The following is a 23,839-nucleotide window of genomic DNA, read 5'->3' on the forward strand; positions in this document are numbered from 1 at the left end:
ACAAGTGTCTTTAGCGCTGTGCCAAGCTCTTTATAAGCACCAAAAGCACTATCGGCTGTATACATTGAAAGGTTCATTGCCGGGATGAGCTGAGTTTCGCTGTTGCGAAACTATCTCCATGAGTGACTTATGACATCATGTCATCTACGAGCTTGTTTGAGATTAAGTACTTGTTAAGAGGCTGTATGACCATTTCATTCGCAAATGGTGCTACGCAACAATGAGGTCCACAGAGCCCTTCTGAAGGGCCTTGCATTTAAGGAGGACCTCCCGCTGGTCCTGCCATCCGCAAATTGTTGACGTCGAGCCGCCAAGCCACGGCAGAGTTTCCCACCTTCTCGGCCATCAAAGTTACCAGTCTCACAAAGCGGGCGCCAGATCGAATGCAGTATGTCACCATAATATCGCATAAAAGCGGAGTGTGAAAGACCACAGGGTATTGCAGCACCATAACCATAACACCATTCACAAGTACAACGAAAATGGCGTTGATTCCAACAAAAGACCAATTGTGACATTGGTTGACTTGTCTATGGATTGGGTCGAAACATAAAGGTACAGGTTGTCAACATGCAGCTAAAAAGTGTAAATTTAAGATATTTGTTTTAAGATTGCAAATTTTTTGGTTATTTTAATGTAACGCGAGGGTTGAGTTCAAGCAACGAAAATCATGAAAAAAACTCTCGTTACAATTGAGTAATTATGGTAAAGGGGACATTGGGGCTCATAACCTCTGCTGAGTGCCACTGCGGAGCACCAGCAGGAAGCGAGTGGCGGGATGTGATGCGATATGAGGATGCATGTTAAGAACAACAAAAGAAAAAGGCAAAGGATTCGAGAAATACTAAAAAGATAGCTTGTCACTCAGGCACTTTGAAGCACTGTCAAGTCAATCCGAATTGAGTGCTTCCCCGCCGGCACTTTTGACCACAAATTTCCGTTATTCAGATCCAGTAGATCACCATCATAGGCTGTCGTGTGCAGCATAATGCTGAGTCAGCTCAACTAACTCGATCCGGATTGTTAGACCATGCAACAGCTACCATTCTTGACTGCAACCAAAAATTTTTATCCGTATCAGGCTTGATCACAATCCAAAGTGCCCGTGTTCACCAGTATTAAAGAACGACCAAGAGTTAAAGTGATTCAAACTGGTGCTGCCCTACTCTCGCAACACGACTCGTGGAGTCAAGATGCCATGCAGTACGGTCCGCATACATTTTAAAAATGTGCTACCTAATCATACACCTGTGCTAAAGCATTCAGCTACTTGCAACTTGCTACTACAGAAATGTTAGCGATCAAGCATGCGCTGTCATATAAACACAAGAATACACAGTGTGTGTCTCACGGTGATCATGGCGTCACTAAAGCCATGTCAAAGTAGATCTGCAGTGATATTCTCTTGGTCATGAGCAGACTGTCGTGCCTGAGCCAGAAAGTGAAGCAGTAGTGGTGCCGCAAATGGCAACCATTCGCATTCCGACTTACTGAATTCTGCGGACAGCGGTTATCCTTGCTTGCCTACGTTCCCTTTCATACCTTTTACCCAGGAAGCTAAAACTAAGAAGCCGGCTGCAGGCCCCAAGTGTTTTTGTCACTGTAGTGGCACTTCACCATGCAAGAGTACTGGGCACCTTGGCTACCTGACCACTGAACCATCACAAAAAAATGGCGAGCGAGGGGCAATCTTGCAGATGTTGCAGGCATCGCGAGCGCCTTATGGTGCTGGTGACCTGATACATGATGACACCTCTGTCTTCCAGGGGAAGTATGGGCATTGGTAATTGTTGGCAAACTTGCACTTAGGCAAATGCCTTATTATATGAGCACTTATTGTAGCCTAAAGGGGCCTTAAAACACTTTTTGACATAGTAAGAAAATGTTGACGATCTGTCATAAAGGCTGCCGTGAACCTGGAACTAAATATTACTGCCCTGCATGCAGCAGAAAATTTATAATCTCTTGTCAAAAGCAACGAAAAATCACTTGTTCACGCTTTTGCAGCGTCATCATGCAACCTCATAGCTAGCAGCTGGACTTACCAACGCTATTGGCTGATTTCCTGATCGCAAAACATTCTTAGTAGGAGTGTGCTGAATTGGGCTGGTTGGTTCGTGATGAAGGGGTTAAAAGCAGTGCAAAGGACAGGACGAAAGCATAGACGGTAGTAATACGTGATGCATATGTTATACAAACCAGTAATACCCAATTACTAAATTTGAGTTCAATAAATTAAATGAATATATGTGTGTGACCTCAAAAAGGCTGAAAAACTTTTCATCTTTGTATCTGCTGTCCGTTGCCTCCGAAATAGCAGCAGCGTGCTGTGTAGTGTAGTCTGCCTGGCTCTTGCAGTGTGTCGAGATGAACTTTTTCGATGTCGCAAGACTCAACCTTTGGGCAGGGCATTGCCCTCCAGGCTACTCCACTGCGTAGCCTCCAGCGTGCTAGTAGAAGCAAAAATAAAGATAACGCCAGATTTTGGTGGGATAAATCCACTTAAAAGTTGAAGGATTAAAAAAATTCTTGCTGCATGAGATTCAGGAGACGACGTCCATCATTAGTGAGGCCATTTTATGACTAGTAAAAAAGTGCTTTAGGGCCCCTTTAAGGGGGCAAGGCACTTCGAGAAACTTTTATTTTTTTAACCATTTGAATAAAATTTGCACTGTTAATGTATTTTCACCAACTGATCTCGAAAATGAAATAATTTTTTTCTATGATAAATATTTTTTTAATGATATCCAAGACAGGATGCTCTTTGTTTAGGGCCTAATTAGCTAATTAACAACAACTTGCATGGTAACATACAGCACACTGAATCGATTCTGAATGTTCAAGGTGCATCGTAAGCTATAAATCGTTTTAGGCCATCTTGAAGCGAAGTTATAGGTTGTCAAACTTAGTCATAACATATGCCCAACTTGATATTTTTCTATTATCAAGGTGGGCATTTTGTGGGAGCAACTTGTGGGGGCAAACTCATTGTGTAATTTTTTATTGTAACTTACCTTTGTTCTTGCTTCTGTCTTTTCCTCCAGGCTGCTGCTTTGGTCACTTTGCCATTTGATGTTGTCAAGACTCACAGGCAGATAGAGCTCGGTGAAATGGAAATATTGAAAGGTGAGCTTCTCCTGAGGCTTTTCTTGCATAGCTGAACAAAACTCTCGGAATGCCAATGTATTTCATAGTACAGTGTGGAGACAAATCTCTCAAAACTATTGTGCTAGTCTCATGAGTTCTACTAAATAAGCATGCCTTGAGCAGTGATAGCCTTTATTTCTTTGGTTGCAGCATCTGCCCAAAAGCAATCAATTAAAAAGTTAATTTGTTGAATTCTGAAAATCAAGTAGTGCTTGTCATTTTTTCAGGCAAATATTTTATGCAAGTTAATTTTTTTACATCTAGTATGTCAGTCCTTCCTTGAAGTAGCACCTTGATGTTGCATACCTTGTAGGAATGCAACAAAACTAGGCACAAAATGCCCTAACCGGCTATTACCAATTTGCGTCTCACCACGTGTGTCGCCGCCAAAACTCTTTCATGTACCACTGCACCCCAAAACAAATGCAACGCCACAGTAAGCATTGTGTAAAATACTCACTGAGAGGTTTTGTTTTTCCTAAGTACTGTAAAACATTTCCAGCTCTTTCGCAGAGGTGAATAGAGGTCAGGCAATAAGCAGTTTGAAACTTCGGCAGGGAGAACAGTGGCAGAGTGGACAATGCTTCAACTTGTCGAGCTTTTCCCAATGCACATGTGAGCGTTCTTGTACCACAACCTGCTGGAGGGTGAGAACTGGCACTTCTTCTTTGAAATGGGATACCCACTGCCTAGCCGTGCCGATCATCCTGTGTAGTTGGTGTGCGCATTATGTACTAAGCACACAGTCTTCTTTTGCCAGCACAATTGCTGTACACATGTTTGTTGGCCGACTGGCTGCTCCTGTGTTTCATTCAAGCATTTGTCCAGCGGTCTTTGTACCCACACCACTCTTGCCCATGCATGTTCGTGTAGCTCATAGCTTGTTGAGCCAATGCAGCCACTGGGGGCTGCTTTCATTTCTGTAAGCCGTGTACATTTGGATTAGTCCCAATCAAAGAGGTGACAAAATTATGCTGTACACTTCTAACACTGCTAAAAACTGTGCCACACACACTGCCAGGCAAACAAGTGAAGATGCTTACCACAATAATGTTGGCAGTGATAGTATGTGATACAGCTGCACTCGCCAGTGACTGGTTTTGCCGGGGCTGCCACCACACCTCCATGCATTTCTGATGCTTATCTGTATAGGCTGCAAAGGCAGAAGCTTTCTAGTTAGAAGAACAGGCTTTGTCTTAGGGGATGGATTAGGCCTTCAGGCAAGAGAGACAGCACATGCTCAGTGCTTGTGCTAAAGAAATTACTAGCTTGCGACCAGCAATAGACTTACTGCCAATTTATATGTACTGTACACTGCGCACCTTCGCATATGCATCACCGTGCCCGCACTGAAGGTGGGCTCTGAGGTTTACGTAAAGGTAGAATATCTTCAGGAGTGCAGTGAAGCGTTAGCTACAAGCTGAGTCAAGGTGCTATATTTAGCCTCTACATAACAAACGATAAGCCGCTATGACTAACCGCTAAGCCAATACATTAGGTGCTATGGATACTAGGTCAGCAGTCCATCGAAACTGCGTCTTAGCCATTAATATGTTTCAGGCAGGTACATTTTCTGGAAGTTTTACTATATAATCAAATACAGTCAAATCTCGTTTCAATGGACCCTGATAATCCGACAAAAAATGTCCCTTTTATCCGAAGTCCGTAATATCCAAGACGCCTCAATTCCGAAACTTTCGTCGCAACGTCTAACAACTTCATTGCAAAGAGTGAGTGATGAACATCCAAAGTAAAAAACAAACCAAAAAGTCACAGTTTCTCCTGAAATGCAAAGCGTTGATTGCGATAGCAAATTAAGCAAGATAAGGGCGGCGGCAGCAGTGAGCAAATTGACCTTTGTGCTGTCTCTCACTTCAACACGACGTAAATGTCGAAAGCACAGCGCATACGAAGCTACCGGCACTGGGCGCACTTTGTCCACATCGCAGATCGCTTTGAAAATGAGGCCTGCACAGGCGTGCACTTTGGTCACATTGCAGATCGCTTTCAAAATACAACGCCTGCGCAGCCACGCCATTAACAGTAACCACCGGAGTAGAGACCCCCCCCCCCCACACTTTCCCTCACCCCCCCCCCTCATGCCTCGCACGGGAAAGACAGCCCGCTTCTGCCCCAGTTTCTTCTCTCCCTCGCACGCAAGATATTGAGCCGCAATCACCGGCTGACCCTCGCATGTCAGTTACCAGCTCGTGTCAACATGTCAAAAGTGCGTTTTATACACCCTATTTTGACAGAAATTGCCACTAATTTCGTCCACCGTAGCCGATAGCTCGTTTCAGCGCAGTCTGTTAAAAGTGAACTTTGTTGCAATAATAAAATAGGCAGACCAAAACAAGGCTGAAATATGGTCCATTATATCCGAAAGTCTGTTGTATGCAGGTCCGTCGTAACGAGCATATACCGTACTGGATTTGGTTGGCAGTAGCAGGGCAGTAGTACGCCTATATTGAAGTAACTCACTCGCTTTGAGTTCCTGCATTTTTGTGGTCTTATGTTGACAAAATATGTTATTTGCACTATTGAATCCATGTCGAGCTCCATCTAAAGTCAAAACATAGTTTCTTTTTATTTGTTTCTGTCATTTCATGTTGATTCTCGTGGCATTGTTTACTGTGATTCTGGTTTCTCTTAACTATTCACCTCTACATGATGGCAATAAATCATGTTCAGTATGATGGCTGCTTCAAAAGGAGATTGATTTTTATGGCTGAGCGGCTTGGAAATCCTGCCACTGCTTAACACCTCGATGTGAATGAGCTGAGAATCTACAAATGGCAAAGGCAGCGAGTGGTGTGTTTTAAAGCATGAGCTTGGCTGTAAAGACTGTTGTGAGTGTTACCGTGGCTTCTTGGGCTGGACTTATGCACGGGGTCACAATGCACAGGGTCACAAATTTTGTTGCTGAACAGTACAGCTGCCTCTGAGAAGTGTTGAGCTGATACAGTGAAAAGCCAGCAACATCACTTAACGCATGGGAATGTCCCTAGAGAAGTTTAAATCATGCGAGTGTTCTCAAAGATTCATGTGGAGGAACAGATGATTCCTGCAATGGAAGCATTGATACAGCAGAGGTAGCAGGAGAACTTTAAAGCCAAGCTATGGGATCAACTTGCACCTTTCATCAAACATGTCTTTGGGACATGTCAGCAGCACTGGCAAAACTGTTGTGTGCACTTTTACTTGCAAATGACTAGGCTTGTGCACAGTGTGTTAAAAATCCAGAAGTCCACATTATGACTACCGGGAATGTTTTGTTTATTTATTCATGGGTTTGAAGCCACAAAGCGACATTGGGGCTATGAGATAGGTCGCAATGCTGGATACCAGATTAATCTTGACCATGTGGGCTTGTTTAAAGGGACCCTGAAACAATTTTTACGATTTCGTATAAGCATACTGAGTTGTTAGGGTAGGACATTCTGATCATTGACACATTTATGCGCTCCGCGTAAAGTGTGTAATTTCTTACAAGATTTTAAAAATGTGCATCACTACCGATCGCAGCAGTGCTATTCTCCTGAGTTTTCAGCCGACCTGTCAACATCTACGCAGCAGGCGCACATGACATCAGTGGGGCGAGCTATCCAGTTAGCCACCCACATTCCGTCACCAATAGTTTTTCAACTTTAAGGTGAACACACATTGTTCGTAATAGTTGGAATGGTTAATATGTGTGTATAAAAAAGTAACAGAAAAAGAATACACAATGACAATTTATCACTACACTCAAACACTTCCAGTACACAGCAAGTGTAATCTGGATGTGTTGCAGCATGCTCCATGCTGACGTGAGCTGTGTGGTTAGTGTTGGTCTCAAGGTTCCTTTCTGTGCGCACCATGAATCGCCCTAGTTGCGATGTGGGCTGCAATTCTAGCGATTGGCGACACATCAAGCTAGGACATCGTGTCCCTTTGCAAGGCAACAGGCAAGCGGAGTGACTGCAGTGCACCGGGCTGTCAGTATCTGATCGACACCAGAATCTACGTATTTGCAACCGTCACTTCTCATCAGAGGATTACTACCACAATAGAGAGTTTTAACATGTTCACCATTCCGGTAAATGCAGGTGGACTGGGCGTTTTTCTTGGTGCGTGGAGGTGCTAACGTCAGTGGCCTGTAGGGTGCAGCCACCTGGTGGCACAGAGCTCAACCAGACAGTTACAGAGATAATATAGCAGTAACCAAGTGTATTCTACTTTGCTGCTAGTGTAAATTTTGACAGTAGCATAATTACGCACATATTGTCTTTTTCACTTCAGATTATAAAACTGCCCGATTTTCTTATTGCCTGGGTTTCAACGTATTTAAAACAGCGTACGCAATATGTATCTATAAACGGTGAAGATTCTTGTGACCTTCCCGTCACATCTGGTGTCCCTCGGGGCAGTGTGCTTGGGCCGCTGCTATTTCTGTTCTACTGTAACGACATTGCCCGTGTGATTAATAAACCTGTGCAGATCCGCCTGCATGTATGCGGATGACTGTATTATCTTCAATGAGATCCAGTCAGCTGATGAACAGGTTGTACTAAACACGACCCTTAACGAAGTTCTTATGTCGAGCAATAGATGGGGTATGAAACTAAACTTGTAAAAGACAGTTCTACTACGCATTACCGGAAAACTCAATCCATTTAAATTATTTTTCTTTGTGTTCAGGACTAATTACAGAAGTAAATGAATATAAGTATCTTAGTGTGACAATAACAATCAACTTAAGCTGGAACACGCACATTAATACTTGCTCCTCTGCCTTACGTAAACTTTGCTTGTTATGCCATAAACTAAAGGATACACCAATCCAGGTTAAAGGACCAGCATACAAAACCTTTATAAGGCCTAAATTGGAATATGTGTGCATTGTCTGGGACCCACATACTATTACTAACATAAAGGTACTTGAGGAAATCCAAAGGAAAGCTGTCCGTTTCATTTTTTCGTAGTACAGTTGAACCGTTTCTGTCTCAGCACTAATGCAAGCGAATTTAATCCCAAACCTTCAGTCCCACCACAAATTTTTTTGTTTGAAATGTTTATATTTGGTAATTAACCAGAAACTTGGATTAAATTCCTCACCGTACATAGCATTATCGACAACTAGACAAACCCGATGTTCCCACCACCTTTCTCTTGCCCCGTACTTTGCTAAGACTAATTTATTTCAGCATTCTTTCTTTCCTCAGCCAATCACTGATTGGAACTCTTTGCTGGCTTACTGTGTGGATTCTATTAAGATTGACGATGTTGTTTAGCTGATATTAATATTGCTACGAGTTATTTCCTACTACTCGTGTTGCTAGAATTTGGATGTTGCAATTTAACATTGTTATATTTTTGTATTCCACTCCTGCTTGGACCTTACGGCCTGCAGTATGTCATAAATAAAATACAAAAATGAATGTTTTAGATGTTTTACACTTGGTTGCAGTAATATTAGCTCTTTGTTGGTCTGGTTGAGCTGTGCATCACCAGGTTTCTTTGTCGTGCAGGCAGCTCACGTTTATGCCTCCACCCATTCGTCAAAACGGCCAGCTCACCTGTGTTTACCAGAATACCAGACGCGCCCGGTGCTGCGACAGAGCGCTTACAATGCTCATTGCTTGGATAGCTCTTGCTGAGGATTGACAGCCAGCCGTCAATCCTCGGCAGTAGTATTCAGCAGAAGTAACTGACAGTGATGCTGGCATGCAACAGATAGCACTGCGGCTGAAGTTCCACATAGAAAAACAGACTGCACTGTTTCAAATAGGCAGAAAGGTGAAAAAAGAAACCGAAGGAGCCTTTGTGGCCCAAGTGAGCATTATGGCACCAGCCCGAAATAACCAATTTTAGCCACAAATATGCTCAAAGTTCCTGATTGGTGAACAGTTGTGGCTGCAAAATTTCGAAGTTTTACAGTATCGCTGTGAGGTTGTGTTGTATGTGCACAGTCTTTATGACTATTGCAATGTTGCCGCGTCATTTTGGGACTTTTTTTTTGCCTATATGAAGACGTAGTTGCAGCTAATGTGGGGCGACATGATAGTTTGTGACAGAAGTTTGGTCATTGATGACGTACGGACGAATAAATCAAGGAAGACATTTTTCACGTGAGCCATGGGTGCAAGCTGGGGTCCATAGACTTTGTCACCAGGTCATAATGAAACAAGACATTTTTCTTCACCATAGTGGCATAATGGCCTGGACTGCATCTTACTGGCCCAGCTTGTTTGCGGGAGACCTAGGTTACTTGTGAAGCAAAGTGATGTGAAAGATCAGGCATTCAGAGGTGTGGAAGTGGTTAGGTACATGGCATCAAAGGTGGATAAGGGAGCATTGCCTGAGATAAGAAAGAAAGGAATATGACCAGCGATGCATTAAACTGCAATATTATAATGTATAAGCGAAAGTGATGAAAGGATTCCGATTAATGTGATCTGGGCTGATGTACCTCACTTGCAAATTGAAACACATCAATTTAGGGCTAACTAATGTGCATACCTTTGTTTCTGCCTTCTCGAGTTTGTGTGATATTTGGCTCTTGAACTTAGATCAGAGTTCCTACCACTTTTGAGAATCAAATGTATAGTGAGGTGACATCGACCTCGAGCAATTGCTTATTTGATGTTCTCTTCAAAATGTTCCTCTCACATTTCATTCTGTGAGTATAATGCATAGAAAATATTCGAGAAACATTGGTGGAAGCATTCAGTAAGACCATTTGTCTGAGGATGGTATGGAGGCGTCTTCTACATGGTGCTGAGGGGATGAAGAGGTTTCTCCAGAACATGGGAAAATAAAGTCTTGATGTCATCACTAAGTTTAGCTTCAGCTAGATTCTGTATACAGTATAAGGTTGTCCTGCATTCTCATGAGGCCGTGAGCACCCTGCATAAAACAGCAACAGGCACTGTCTTATCGTTTATCGTAACACTCTTTAGTACGGAAAGAAAATGTTTGATGGCAATAAGTAATAGCACTGTATAGCGGGATTTGTGTTTTCCAGGTTGGAAATATTAGTATGTATTGCATGGATAGGGGTCCAGGTTCAGCCCACATCATTAAAAGAGCAAGCAAATGAGAGATGAGCTGTTCATCTTTTTTGAAGTTTGCTGAGCTTCACAGTACAGTACCATAGGGAACTGTGTGGGCGGTAGAATGCTGCATCTGTTTCTGCTAGCTTCTATGACACAGTGCTTCCTTTTGTGTGGAGATGTAGCATCTGCAAGATGAGCAGCACCTCACATTACACTGGAATACTACACCTTGCTACTGTCTGTCGGCTGCAAACCACAGGTATCCACTTTTTGCAGAGAAAGTGCTCTCAAGCACAAAATTCCAAATCAAAGCTGGAATGCATTGCAAAAGCTAAGCGAATTGAAATTGCTTTGTGTGGTGTGTGTGTGTGTGTGTGTGTGTGTGTGTGTGTGTGTGTGTGCGTGCGTGCGTGCGTGCGTGCGTGCGTGTGCGTGCGCTCGTACAGTTTTCTTAGAATAAGTGCGAAAACCTAAACCTGCTTGCCAACGCTACCTAAGAAAGACAATGATAACAGCATAGTCATGCCTGTGGAAGTGTGAAGTGTGGATAATAAGTGTCGCTCGTAGTACTCAATTTAGCGGAGAACGTATACATGCTGTTTCGTCACCACTGAAACATCCCTTTCAAACAAAAGCATGCATCATTTGCATTAAAACTAACAATTAGTGCAATGTCTTTCTTTTTTTTGTACCTTCAGAGAAGAAGCCTTCAAGCACACTGACTGTGATGAGAGAACTTTATCAAACCCAGGGCCTGCGCAGCCTGTTTGCTGGTATTGTGCCACGTGTGTCAAAGGTGGCCCCCGCATGTGCCATTATGATCAGCACGTATGAGTTCGGCAAGAAGTTCTTCCGACAGAAGAATGCTGCCCGCAGAGGTGGCACTGGCTCGAGTCTGTAGGTGACAATTCTTGTGAGCTTCGCTCTCCTGGGCTGTGCTCATGGTGTACATAGCGTGCATGGTGTCAGAGTGTGCACCTTATGGTGTTTCCAGAGGCATTGTCGGGGCAGCTCTGCATGCCGGACTACTCGGTGAATTAAAGAAGCTGCTTTTTATACTTGTCCTTCTGTTTGGTTCGTGTCTACAGCTTTTGGGAGTTCTTGAAGCGCCTAGCGAAAAAACACCGATTTCCTTTTTTGCAGACCTTTCTCTTTCTTATCGCTACTGTTGCATTGTGGTTCTGTGGATCCGTCTTTACACTGTTCAGTGAAATGATTGAAATGGATTGTATAGCAAATAAACGAAATAGTATTTTTCTGAGGCACTGTTTTACTGTAATACACAGCCTCACTTATTTCTTCCATTTGTTTATTGCCATGTCCTCTGGACTCTTTATGTTAAACAGTTTATAATTTAAAATCTAATGCGAAATCCCCCTCCCCCCCCTCACTGTTCCTAGTTTTGCTGTGTATATTTTCATGGCTCGGGATGAGGAAAGATTAGTGGAGAAACAGCAGCTTTTTCCCTGAGGTAAATGTCATAAAAAGCGATCAACAGTAGGTACGTTTTTATGCAAAAGCATTATATGTTCCATAACGCGAAAATCCGCCGCCATCAGCATGATCAAAAGATGGTACCAAAAATGGCTGACGGCGCAAGGAGTAAAAACACGTCAAAAATGCTCGGATTGACGTCAAATTTCTTGGAGAGGTACCTGTAAACAAAGTAAATTGGTGGCCTTGGAAAGAAAGTGTGGTACATTTTGGTTTGGGAGGGGAATGGAACCCAGGCCTCTAGGGTGTGAGACGAGTATGTTTCCCTGACGCCATGGCAGCTTTTCAGTTCTGGTTGGCTAAAGGAGTGCTGGGCAGTATCAAAGATACATGTATTTAGATACTATCTTAGATACTTTTGGGGGATCTTTTATCTGTATCGTGATATATCTGGCAAGACATGTATCAGCATCTGTATTTCCGACACATGAAAATATGTATAGGGTATTTTAAAATACAAGAGATTGGGGGAGGGGGCTGTCGCAACCTCACTGTGCGAAACCCTAAATGTTGACTGAACTCTGCTTCTCAAATTGATCCTGCTGTCGCTAAGCCACCTGAATAAAACTAAAGGCAGCGACATTCATCTTTCCACCAGAGCCTTCCAGCGAGGGCAGGCGATGAGGTCTGTGCATCCCTATTGGTGGAGCAGATTCATGGGGCGGCTGTCTCGCCGGCTTGACAAAAAAAAAAATAAGCGTGCGAACATCTGCACACAACCAGCCTTTTCTTTTCCTGAATTTTTGTTCTTAGTTGTATTGGCACCATGAGACTTCCTCATTGCCACCGTACTGGGCTACATAGGCTAAGCGTGCGGCACATTTTGCGCAAATTTTGATGCTGCTATTGTGTCGTTATCGAAGTTTCTTTTGCATGGTGCTTTGTTACAAAGTCTGGAGAATGCAAGAATGCTGTATTCATGCCATCGTGCACAGGCTTCTTACTGACATCCTTGTGATTAGATGGCGACCCTGTAGCTGGTCCGCAAGCAGAGCAGCGACTCTCATCAATTACAAAAGCGACAAGCAAAAAATGCTGGCAGGGTATCGTATAAAGAGCTTTCGTGTTAAGTAGCTAAAGCAACCCTAATAAATTGTTTCACAATTAAATTATTATGCTTTAAGCAAAAAAGAACAATTTTGAGATACGAACATTTCATTCAAATGAAACAAGGTTGGTCGGAGTTAAACTGGCAAGCAAACATTTTTGTCTATACGCATTAGCTGCTGCAATATATCAATCTATAATAAATTTGTGAATGTATCGAAATATCTTAAGATACAAATGGAAAGTGCCGTATCAGATATGAAAATTGCGGTGATGTCTTGTGGCTATCTCAAATGCTTGTTGCCCGAATATCTTGTGTCCTAACATGATACAGTTGCAAAGTATCTGCCCAGCCCTGGACTAAAGGTGTGCTTCGTGTGTGCGTGTGTGCGTGTGTTCGTGTGTGCAATAGTCTGGCCAATCAAAGGTGTGGCCTGTTCCATGCGTTGTAGGGCACGTGATAGCGCAGGCTATGGGGTGGAGGTGGCGCCACGTCATGAGTGTATAAAATGAGCGCGTTCAAGACGTTCCGAAGTCTACAAGTGGTATAGTGCTTTCATATTCCCACACGTAAGCAGTCTTAAGTGTTGCTCCCGATTTTCTTCCAATATTTTGAAGTAAATCTATCTAGTGTATTAAATGGAGTCATACGATGCCATTAGGGACATTTAGCGAGTCCAGTAAACGCAGACACGTAAGCGGGGGCATAAATGTGAGCAACCGGAGTGGTGGTGTAAAGCTGAACCACACAAATGCAAGCTAATATTACGGTAACCAAGTGTAGAACATTTTAAACGTTTAAACACAACCGTCGTCACAATTACGCCACTGCCGAAAATTTACAGCACTAGTGAAGTAGAATGCACTTGGTTACAGTAACATTAGCTCTGTGTTTGTCTGGTTCAGCACGGCGCCACCAGGAAGCTGCACCGCGCCGGCTGCTCACGTTTATGGCCTCGCCCATACGACAAAACGCCCAGTCTGCTTGCGTTTACCAGACTACTGGACACGCTATAGCTCTATTTTATGCATAAGCATTGTAGGGCATAAGCATTGTAGTATATATATATATATATATATATATAACTTTTAATGATAGCAAAGTATAAGACATTTACACGAAGTAAGATTACACTACCGAGTGATGCCAGTCTCTTGGTTGTAAGAGGTCTTGTACAGCAGAAGTAGCCCTACAGCTAGTCTGTAACACGTGACACGAAGAACACAATAGGTATAAATGGGCTCCTATGGGTGGTATACAGGATGTTCCATGTAACTTGAACCTAACATTAAAGATATGCAAATGCCACATAGCTGGACAGAACTAAGGTAATGTTTGCCGTCGCTTGGAGATATTCAGATTATTTTTTTCATTCTGCCTAATTAGATAATTAGCCTTAATTTTCCAACTTAATTATTATAATTAGATGAAAAGTGTCTATGAGAAAATTTAGAGCAACATGAAAAACTCTCAATACAGCTTTCTCTTGCTCGATATGTGCTACATAAATATTATGCATGGCTCTGCTATTGCAAACACCAGAGTCCAGCGGAGCTCCAGGAGAGATTTTGAAGAGAGTTGAGGTCGAAGGGATCTTAAAGCGCCACTGCGACTTGAAATACCACGGTCGAGACGACGCTTTATTCCAAGGAGGAAAAATGGCGCCGACGCAAAAAGAAACACGAGCCGATGATTGATGATGATATTTTACAGACGAAGATGAAGTCCGCATAAATGCTTACAATATATATATATATATATTTATAACAATATATATAACATTTAATGATAGCAAAGTATAAGACATTTACACGAAGTAAGATTACACTACCGAGAGACGCCAGTCTCTCGGTTGTATGTCTTGTAACTACTCATATAAGGCTGTCACTTCAGTGAACAATTCTTTAAGATCACGCGAATTTTCTTCAGGCGCAGCTGTTACTAATACTGCTTAGCCTTTCCGGCGAAACTGCAGCCTCATTTTTTACAGCGAAGCTATTAGCCGCTCGTTGGTTGGCATTTTTCGTGTCTGCACCCGTCTTTAAAAATGTGAGCAGAACCCGCAGGGTTTGTAATACTGGGCTCATCCACGGTGGAGATTAGGCAGGCTTCAAGCACTGAAAGAACTGAAGCGAAAAGTGCATATGTTCTTTCTAATAATGTATACAACGTACAGAACAGCATTGTTTCAATAAAGAACAAGTACAAAAGCATCCGAACCACACAATTGATGATAAATTGCTCCTGATAACAATTCGAACCACGTAGTGCTTCTCGAATACGTTTCCCGGTAAAGATTACAGTTGTGCAAGAATTAGCGGGGTCGGCCGCTTGCGACGTGGGGGTGACGTCACTGGCCTTTCGTATATAAAAGAACCAGCTTAGCAATTGAGTTCATTTTTGTTATGTCACCGGTATAGGTAGGCAACGCATTGTTAAGACTCCTGAAGAGCGGCGTGAATACAAGAAGCGGCAAAGAGAAAAAGAAACGGCAATACGACCTGCGCCAGCATGCTTTCAAAATTACCATTTCTCCCATTACTTTGAATTACCATTACCGGTATTACTGTAACGCAATAAAGCATTTTATATCCCCCTCAGCAGTTGCAGTGGTGGTTTTCAACAGCTTCACTGGACATCTACTGTCGCAGGCCCGGGCCAGGATGGCGAGTCTTTTCGCTCTCTCTCTCTCTCTCTCTCATTAATGAATGTGAGTCCGGGTATAAGCGCTGCCGAGCATGCTTGTTATGATTCTGATCTTGAGTGAATTCGACTTAGCCTCATTTTGATTACTGAGTGAATTATACATATTTACGACCTCTGCACGCAAGTTGCGATGTTTCCATCACTAATAAAGGTTGTAAACTAGAAGAGTTCCTTTTTTTCTTTTCAGGAGTTAGCATTGCCTACTGAAAAGATATGCAATACTGAGATGAGGCACACATCATTCACGTGTATTTCACACGCCGTTGATGAAAGACTGCCGGAGGGGTCAGTGAAGTCTGCAGGTTTTTTCCAGGGTCAAAAAGCACGCAAAGCAGTTTAAGCTAGGTGAACATACAGCAACATATTCATTCTCTATCCATACCATTAGAAATAATTGTTAGTTGGCTAGCTCCTTTTCTTTCCCAACTGTCATGCACCAAGATATTAAATTTAAAGTATGCGAATGCCACGTAGCTGGACAGAGCCAAAACAATGTTGTTCGCCGTCTCTTGGAGGTACTCAGATTAGTTTTTGCATTCCGCCTAATTACATAATTATTAATTAATACTGGCTTGGTTGGCTTGCAACCTCCCTCAGATCGCCTACGCACGCAATCACTAATGTTTCTGCCTTGCATTATTACGTCCTCTTGCTGAATTGCTTCAGATAATTATCTAACTCCTGCTGAACCATTTAATACTGTAAGTCGCCTTCACCTAAACATCGCGCCTTATTTTGCCCTTACGGTCATATTCAAACACAGCTTCTTTCTCTGTGTAATTGAGTACTGGATCCCTTTCCTGGTCCTACCCATTGTCTTCCTTTAAACTTATCTTTAGCGGCTGTTGAATAGGTAGTTAGCATTTTAATTTGGTCTGTATTGTTCATATTGCCTCTATCATTCGTCATTGTTCTGCTTTTCAACCCCCACTCCTGCAATTGCCCAGTTGGGCTGCAGTATATATACAAAAAAAAATTAGTCAACTGCTCAAATATTACAATTAGATGAAAAATGTCGGCAAGAAAATTGTAGAACATGAAAAACTCCCGATACAGCTTTGTTGCTCAATACGTGGTACATAAAAGTGTTTTTCCGAGCTTGAAACAAGCCCACGAATACACGCAAAATTGCCGCGCGACTGACGCCCGAGGCATTCTGCGTGTATTCGCGGGCTTTTTTCATGCCAAAGAGCGATACCAGCTTATAATGATCGGAACGTCATTAGCGCACCTGGCGCCGCCACCTTGTAAGGTTTACACGTTGAAGAGAGGGTTTTTCCCACCGCTGGTAACCAGTTGTACTGGTTGTAGTCGGGCATGAAATAAGGGGTAGCTGGCCGATGCCGTCGTGCAACTCACCCACGCTTGGGACATGGTTGTAGGGAGGAACTTGCTCTCATCGCTAACTAGGAGTACGAGATTTATTTACACTTTTTACATTTAGACAGGAGGTACATTTCAACAGTCTTAACATGACTGCCAAATGAGACACGAAGCTCTAAGCACACTAGCAGCCGACAAACTGCTGCTTAAAAACCCTCTGTCCTCCCTAGATCCCTAGATGAGGGAACACTGCTGTCCAACCTTCGTCCAATTGGACCGTCCACAGTCGTTGGAGGCGTAGTGGACCCGCCTTTGACGGGGAGGGCTCACACACTCACATGCGCACTTTGGATTCCCAGAACCCACTGAGTTGAGCAGGTCCTCATGGACAGGTTGTCACGCTTGACCCCAGCGGGCACCTCTTGATTCCAGAGCTGACTCCTCAGGTAGCCGCCATAACTGTCAGCAGACTGTGACGAATTCTGGGGCCTGTGAAAACGCAACGCAAAACACCCTATTCCAGCAGCTCTCTTGCTGCAAGTAGGCCATGAAGGCGACAGCGAATCAAGAATACTTGGTCCGCCGAACGTGGCTAGCCTTGCTGGCGTCGCCGACTCTCCGAAGGAGGCGCATGGTTGATTAACTTTGCTGTGTTCTCCAGTTCTCCGAAGGAAGTGCATGGTCGGGTAACTTTGCTGGCGTCGCCAGTTCTCCGAAGACGCGCATTGTTGGCTCTCCAAAACCACTTGTCGCAGCGGCCGGGAAGGGTTCGAAGGTCGCTTCTCCGAAGGACGCCACCCCTGCAGGCGGATCGTAACAACCTGCAGTAGTTTGTCTGCGTCATCATTTCGCCGCAGCGCTGTCGTTTATACCGGTCGTATCAAGTTTCACAACATTGATAATGACACCGGGCTGTGTCGACATGAGCAAGTGGTACAATGCTTACGCATACTTAGACAACTCCCCGAAGAGTTTCTACGTGAATTTATTTTTATTATTATCTAGTGACCTTACGCTGGCGGGGCGAGGAGCGCCGCCACTGGCGTTTAAGGCGTAGCAACTGGTGCGCGAGATGATTGATTGATTGAAAACATCTTTATTTGCAGGATATTCGTAGAACTCGTGGGTGGGCCGCCTATTCCGGTAGCCCACTGGTTACTGCTACTGCGCTGGCCCTCCCCGCCAGCCAGTGCTGACGGGCAGGATCATCGCTGAGAAGAATAGCCTCCCACTGCTCTTTTGAGGGATTTGGGATGGGGTCAACTATGGGATTAAACTGGCAAGCCCACACCATGTGGTAGAGGTTAGCTACCTCTCCACAGTGTGGGCATTGCGGGGAGTATAGTGTAGGGTACCATTGCGAAATGAGACCGACGGAAAACCGTCGGCGTTTGTCAGCGCTCAGTGAATTACTATGTTAACGCTAGCTTGGCGCTTACTGTCCGTTCCGCACAGACCATGCACACGCAGCAGCTCAAGGCAGAACGCTTCCCATGGCTCCACCAACAAGCCGATTGAGCAGAGCGTGACTGTGCGCGTCCACTTAGCTCGACTTGTGGAGCATTGCATCGGGCGAACACGAGCACTCAAAAGCGTTGTCGCTCTCGCTCGTATTCGAGAATGTACAACAGCATTCGCGCGGCCGCGCTATCTGATTAGATACGACTCTTTCACTGGAGAACCTGCGACAATATTCTACATTTGCTTATTAGCGTAATTCTGGTACGGCTTAGCAGAGCTTAACCCCATATGCTCATTTCGTTAGCGAAGTTCGGTTTCTGCATTTCGTGCGCGCGTTGTGCTGAGTAGATAAAATGTGTGCGGGCGTAGGCGTGCGCGCTTTGTTGAAAAAATTGTGGCGTATACGTCACACGGCCGCGAATGCGTGTTTGCCGCTGTTTCCAAACAGCGCTGCTGCGGTTAGAAACAAGCGAAGCTTCTGGAAGCATGAGTGCTGCGGAGTTCCAACTTCGTCGTGTCTTGTCTGTGCCATTAGAAACCTTCGGCGGGATAGGACTCGCCTCCTCCACGTTTTCGAGCACTGCGGCAATGGCGAGTGCAACGGTAGGACAACTAGACATCCCAAAGTCAACGGTGGGCAGTGGCTTCGTTTGTCCGTCAAACAATGTAGGTAACATCGTTTTTCAACCCTGTAGAAGTTATTAGTATCAGCGTTATAATAGATTCATGCTCTTTTGCTATACGCTATCAGCTGTCCTCGGTAAAAAAAAAAAAAAAGCCGTATTTATGTAGCTCCATCGTATCCAGTTTTCGTGCTCGAATGCTTCACTACACTTCAAACATGCATTGCGGCGATACGCATTGTTAGGATAATGTCGGCCGACAGACAGACAAATAACTTTAACTACAAGGTCCTGAGAAGCTTTGCCCTAGGGCAGAGCTGCGGGCCGCTCCCACGTGGGGACGGGTAGGCCGAGCCTAACCGCCGCATCATGGGCCCTCTGGATAGCCCAGGTTTGACGTGAAAGTTCTGAGCTCTGGATGGCAGAGCTCCATTCTTCTGTGATGCGATTGGGTCCCAGTAACGAGGGGCATCGCCAGAGCATGTGTGCGAGATAGCTAACAGCCCCACAGTCGGGGCAAGTAGAGCTAAAAGCCTCTGGAGTGATCGTGTGGAAAAGAGCCAGTTTCCCGTAATAACGGGGCTGACAGCTTTCAGCTTGCCAGTAAAATATATTTGATAAGTTAACACAGAAATGGAGAGGTGTCGTGATTAAGAGAGGCCACGTGTCTGATATTATATAGCGGGTCACGTCATGTGCATGTTAAGTAATCCCACGCGATGTCACGGCTCCGAACGCTCAATTTTCGTTTAACAGGAGAATGTTCTTCATCCACATAGGTACTTGCAAGTTGCAACATATACCGTTGCAGTGCTTTCAAACAGACCGCAAGAGGTACATGGTTTGCTCATCTGTAGCAACTTAGTGGCCAGAAAGCTAATTTGGCTCCACAGTTAATCCTATTGTGATGCAGAAGTGACTGTCTGACGCACGGTGTCCTTTTTAAAACGAAGCTTTCTTACCATCACTCCCGCACTTGGTGTACATTTGTTCTGACCTCTATTGACTGAGCAAGTGCACACTGACGTCACATAGTCTTGTATCGGCTTACATACGGCTCACCACACATCCTGCGCAATTTCTGACCTTTAACTCCTAAATATCTAATCAGCCCAAGTCGGCTGTGGCGTCTCACTAAAGGCTGTGCGCTACATGTGTCAGTTCACACGCGTGATTGATGACGCATGCGCATTGTAACAGTCAGGCGAAGCGTGCGGAAATCGTCAGCATGTGGTCTTTCGGCAATATAAAACGCAGTTTTGTTTCGCAGAAAAAAACTTGCAAAAGGTACTCTGAACTACTATCCGATTAGAAAGAGGCAATTTACGTCATCAGACGTATATATAGAATACCGCAGAAGACCCTTTTTCTCAGTTGTTAATGACGCCCCCTCGTAACATCCAGACAGTTTCGGAACAAGAAAAAAGGAGACGACCCGAAACCATGGACACGTTGTAATCTGTGAATAGACACCTGCAATTTGTTACATACCGTGTGTTGTGCTTCAATGCGTCGTTCCCCAAAACTAAGAACGCTTCACTTGCACGGAACGAAATCAGAGAATGTGTTCTGCCTTTTTAAGCATGGAACGCTTTTAGCTCCCGTTGTCGCCGACCTTGAAGTGACCATGAGCCAAAAGCCGGAGCCGTTATCCGGGCACTCAAACGACAACATCCGGGCAAGTTACGAGAATAAAGGCAAGACCGCATTACATGCGCTAGTTACTTCCCAAACAAGGTGCAAGAAATATATATATATATATATATGATTACATCGAAAATATGTATTTAGAATAGGGTACAGCCCGCAAGGTAAAATACTTCGTTTCCCTGGGTAAAATTGGGTGCTGAAAACATGAAACCGGAAGTTAGGGGCGGCTCGCACATTGCTGCCAAGGCACGAAGTGAAGGGTCGCCTGTAACGAGTGAAGCTGACTTCTCCGCATAAAGAACCTTAGTGTGGAGAAGCCGCCTTTCATTGACACTTTCTTGGTCATGCGCGGAGGGAGTGGCAGTCTTGAGACGGATGTGAGCCGTCGCGTTCCAGCGAAGCATTTGCCTAAATAAGTCGGGTGAAGTCCTTGTTTATTCAAAGCCACGAAATCGACCCCGGCCTGAGAGTACCTTTGCACGCGTATGCTTTATAAAATGTCAAGCACGTGCTTGCCTTCACAAAGTCAAAAATGGTTGAAGGTTAAAAAAAAAAATTACGAGAGGAATAATTCTGGAAGTTTTGATCAAATTGGGCTCAGTGTTTAGAAGCCACATTTATTACATTACTTGCAGAAAAAGAACCAGAATGAAAGCGATAACTTTGGTTCCTGTATCTTGACATAACTCGGCCATGACGCTGCTTGGAAACAGTTTTCTTTTACGGAAACGCAATATATTTATCTTGGGGTGGAACATATATGGCAGTTAAGAAACAAGAAACAATTGAGCGTAAGGCCTTTATTTTTCATATCTTTTTGAAAACTATCAGGTTAATGTGATGCGACACAAGACTGATGGCGGCACAATACCTTGGAGATTCTGTAAAAGCAAACCAAAATGACACACGCCGCAGTCATCGATGTTATAAGCGTGTTTCTCCTTGAAAAAATTAAGACAGAAAATATATCGAAAACATCGCCATTGATTCTATGCTCGTCAACCAAATGTAAGACTTATGCAGGCGCAAGTCTTACAACCATGCACGAGCCCTGGTGCATGCTGGTACGATATGTGCGTGACATGATATATCACTGCCAGCGAAGGATGTAATAGCTCCACAGAAGCCCGCTTGTCGGCGGAGCCTGTGACTTCTAAGCACGGAGTCTAATTTAGACACTAAAGGCAAATATTAAATCAAGCTAAATTGATAGATTAGTGCTCGAGAATCTCTAAGGCGTCAATATTATCGCGAACAGAGCCTTAATAATCCAGAAATTGAGGTAAATACAGGAGACGATTAGATACTCCCCTGGAACATTCTAGTACTTGCCCGATGGCGACAGCACTCGTCAGTCAAATTTTGTCGCCAATACTCAACCACTCGTTGCATAAAACACCCTTGTATTGTATTATAAGACGAAATAAAATGCTACTTGTCCAGTACTATTTCATTTTTAGGAAAAGGAACTCATTGAAGTTACCCTTGACAATGGCGCGGACGGTCGAAAGGTTTCGTTTTCGCTCGACTCTGCGCTGCCCACGCTTTTGCATTTCAGCAGTTTTGTTATCTCGTAGTGCTGCGTTGGTTCTACAGGCTCGTGGAACTCGCACAAACTTCAAGTAGCAGAGAATTAATCTTCCATGTGATGTCGCGGGATGCCCAGACGGTCTACGTCATTTGACCAAAAAGCAGCTGCAGCGGCGAATCCACTGCTCTGCCTTGGCTCGGTACCGCCGTCTGTCGGACGTCGTTTTACTCACCGACGGCCGCAAAGGGTGGTGACGGCGTGTGCAACGTCACCTCTCCCTCGTTTGCGTGGCGGGAGATCTGAATTTCGAAAAAGATATTCGGACCCTTCAGATGCGATTTTCTCGTAAACTAAGTATTTTCTTGGCACAAAACGGTCGTTGAGGGTTTTCTGGAATGGTATTTATACAGTCCATATCGACTTTGTATTTGCCTTTAGTTTCCTTTAATTAGAAATTCCAGAATTATTCCTCTCGTTATCTTTTTTTAACCTTCAACTGGTTTTCAGTTTGCTAAGGTAGGCGCGTGTTTGACATTTTCTAAAGGCATCGAGTATATACGTCAGCTACGCAGTGGGTTCTTCCCCTCACGTCTGAATCACTTTCAGCCGCGTTCCACATGACAGTGTTCGATAACGTAGTGTTGCTGCAGAAAATCAGGTGTCTGTTTCAAAATTTCGACAGCAGTGGACCGCGGAAATCGTCGGCGAACAGGAGGACCTGCGAAGCGACGCTTGGAAACGCACACGGCCAACCTACAGTTTAGAGCCAGCCTTACGTGCATAGACAGCAAACACTATTCGCGCTTGAACGGCTTTGCGACGTCGCCACGTTCTTCGCCGCCTGGTATTGCCATGCGCGGTAAACGTCTGCCGTCAGTGAAACTGAAGCGAACGTGGGACCGGGCGTTGTGGGGCGAGAGCCGTTCGCAACAGTTCTCGGTGGAGAGGGAACTAACCAGAGTGCTGCTAAATCCTCGTGGGGTTGCTTTCTGCCTCTATACTATCCGCGTCAACGATACGTACACCTGGACACGATCCAGACCGAGACGAGAGAGAAAGAAACGAGGGGGAAGGCGCGACATCGTCACACCTTTCTGCTCACTATGTAGGGTACAAGGTGAGAAGCGGGGAGTGAGGGCGCGGTGGTACGCGAGCGATCCGGTGCCAGGCAGGCCGGCCGGCACATACCACCGTCGAGGAAACCCGGCCACCGTGGGACTAGTGCTGTCGGCGGGGCATCTCTCATTGTGTTCCTCCGCTGGCATCGAGCTCGTCACTGTCGAACGTGCCGATTTGCCGGCTCGGCTGGCCGGCCGGACGCGCGAGTGGGAACGGCAACGGTCGCGCCTTTCCTTTCCGCTCACCTAGCCGAGCCGAGCCGAGCCAGAGCGGAGGAGGCACTGTTGCTTCCTCCTCGTGGCAGAAGTTTCAGCTGTTGGTTGTACCCTTCGCCGGGCGTCCCATAAATCAGAGCCGCGTGTGACCGCGCGCTGCGCTCTGTCGCCCCGCGTAGCGCGAGCGATAGTCGAGAAGCGGGCGGCCTTTCTTTATTATTTTTTTCTCTCATCTCTTGTGTCGCGGCCACACGTCTCCTCCTCCTCTTCCTCGTTCACACTCACGCTAGCTGTTTCCTGGTGCAGTGACTCATGCTGCAGCAACCTCTTTCGCGTCCCGCGGCTGCTGCGACGGCGCGCAACAGCGACAAGGTCCGCCCTCGCCGCCGATCATCCGTCCGTCGCCGTGGTCGGGTGTGCCGCGCGGACGTGACCTCAACTGGCGCGTGACTTATCGGCGGCGCTCGATCAGCGTACCGCGGAAG

At 45.0% G+C, this 23,839-nt stretch overlaps 2 protein-coding genes across 11 annotated transcripts in view; both read left to right on the forward strand.

Moving 5' to 3' along the window:
- Positions 1-11,248, forward strand: part of LOC139059241 (mitochondrial glutathione transporter SLC25A40-like) — a 33,417-nt gene extending 22,169 nt beyond the window's left edge. The window contains exons 8-9 of one of the 2 annotated variants that reach the window (XM_070537391.1): positions 3,045-3,126; positions 10,883-11,248. In XM_070537391.1, coding sequence (XP_070393492.1) covers positions 3,045-3,126; positions 10,883-11,085 — 285 coding nt within the window. In that variant the 3' untranslated portion in view covers positions 11,086-11,248. Of the gene's footprint in view, positions 1-1,553; positions 1,803-3,044; positions 3,127-10,882 lie in introns of those variants that run through there. The other variant, XM_070537392.1, reaches the window with a different exon arrangement.
- Positions 11,249-18,513: 7,265 nt separating this feature from the next.
- LOC139059245 (uncharacterized) overlaps positions 18,514-23,839 on the forward strand; it is a 349,734-nt gene continuing 344,408 nt past the window's right edge. For all 9 annotated transcript variants that reach the window (XR_011514018.1, XR_011514019.1, XR_011514017.1 and 6 more), the window contains exon 1: positions 18,514-18,882. Coding sequence is in view for 3 of the 9 variants with exons in the window: in XM_070537398.1 (XP_070393499.1) it covers positions 18,637-18,882 (246 nt within the window). In the remaining 6 variants the exon portion in view is untranslated. The remainder of the gene's footprint in view (positions 18,883-23,839) is intronic.

The sequence above is a fragment of the Dermacentor albipictus genome, chromosome 4, assembly GCF_038994185.2.
Source record: "Dermacentor albipictus isolate Rhodes 1998 colony chromosome 4, USDA_Dalb.pri_finalv2, whole genome shotgun sequence".
Lineage (NCBI taxonomy): Eukaryota > Metazoa > Arthropoda > Arachnida > Ixodida > Ixodidae > Dermacentor > Dermacentor albipictus.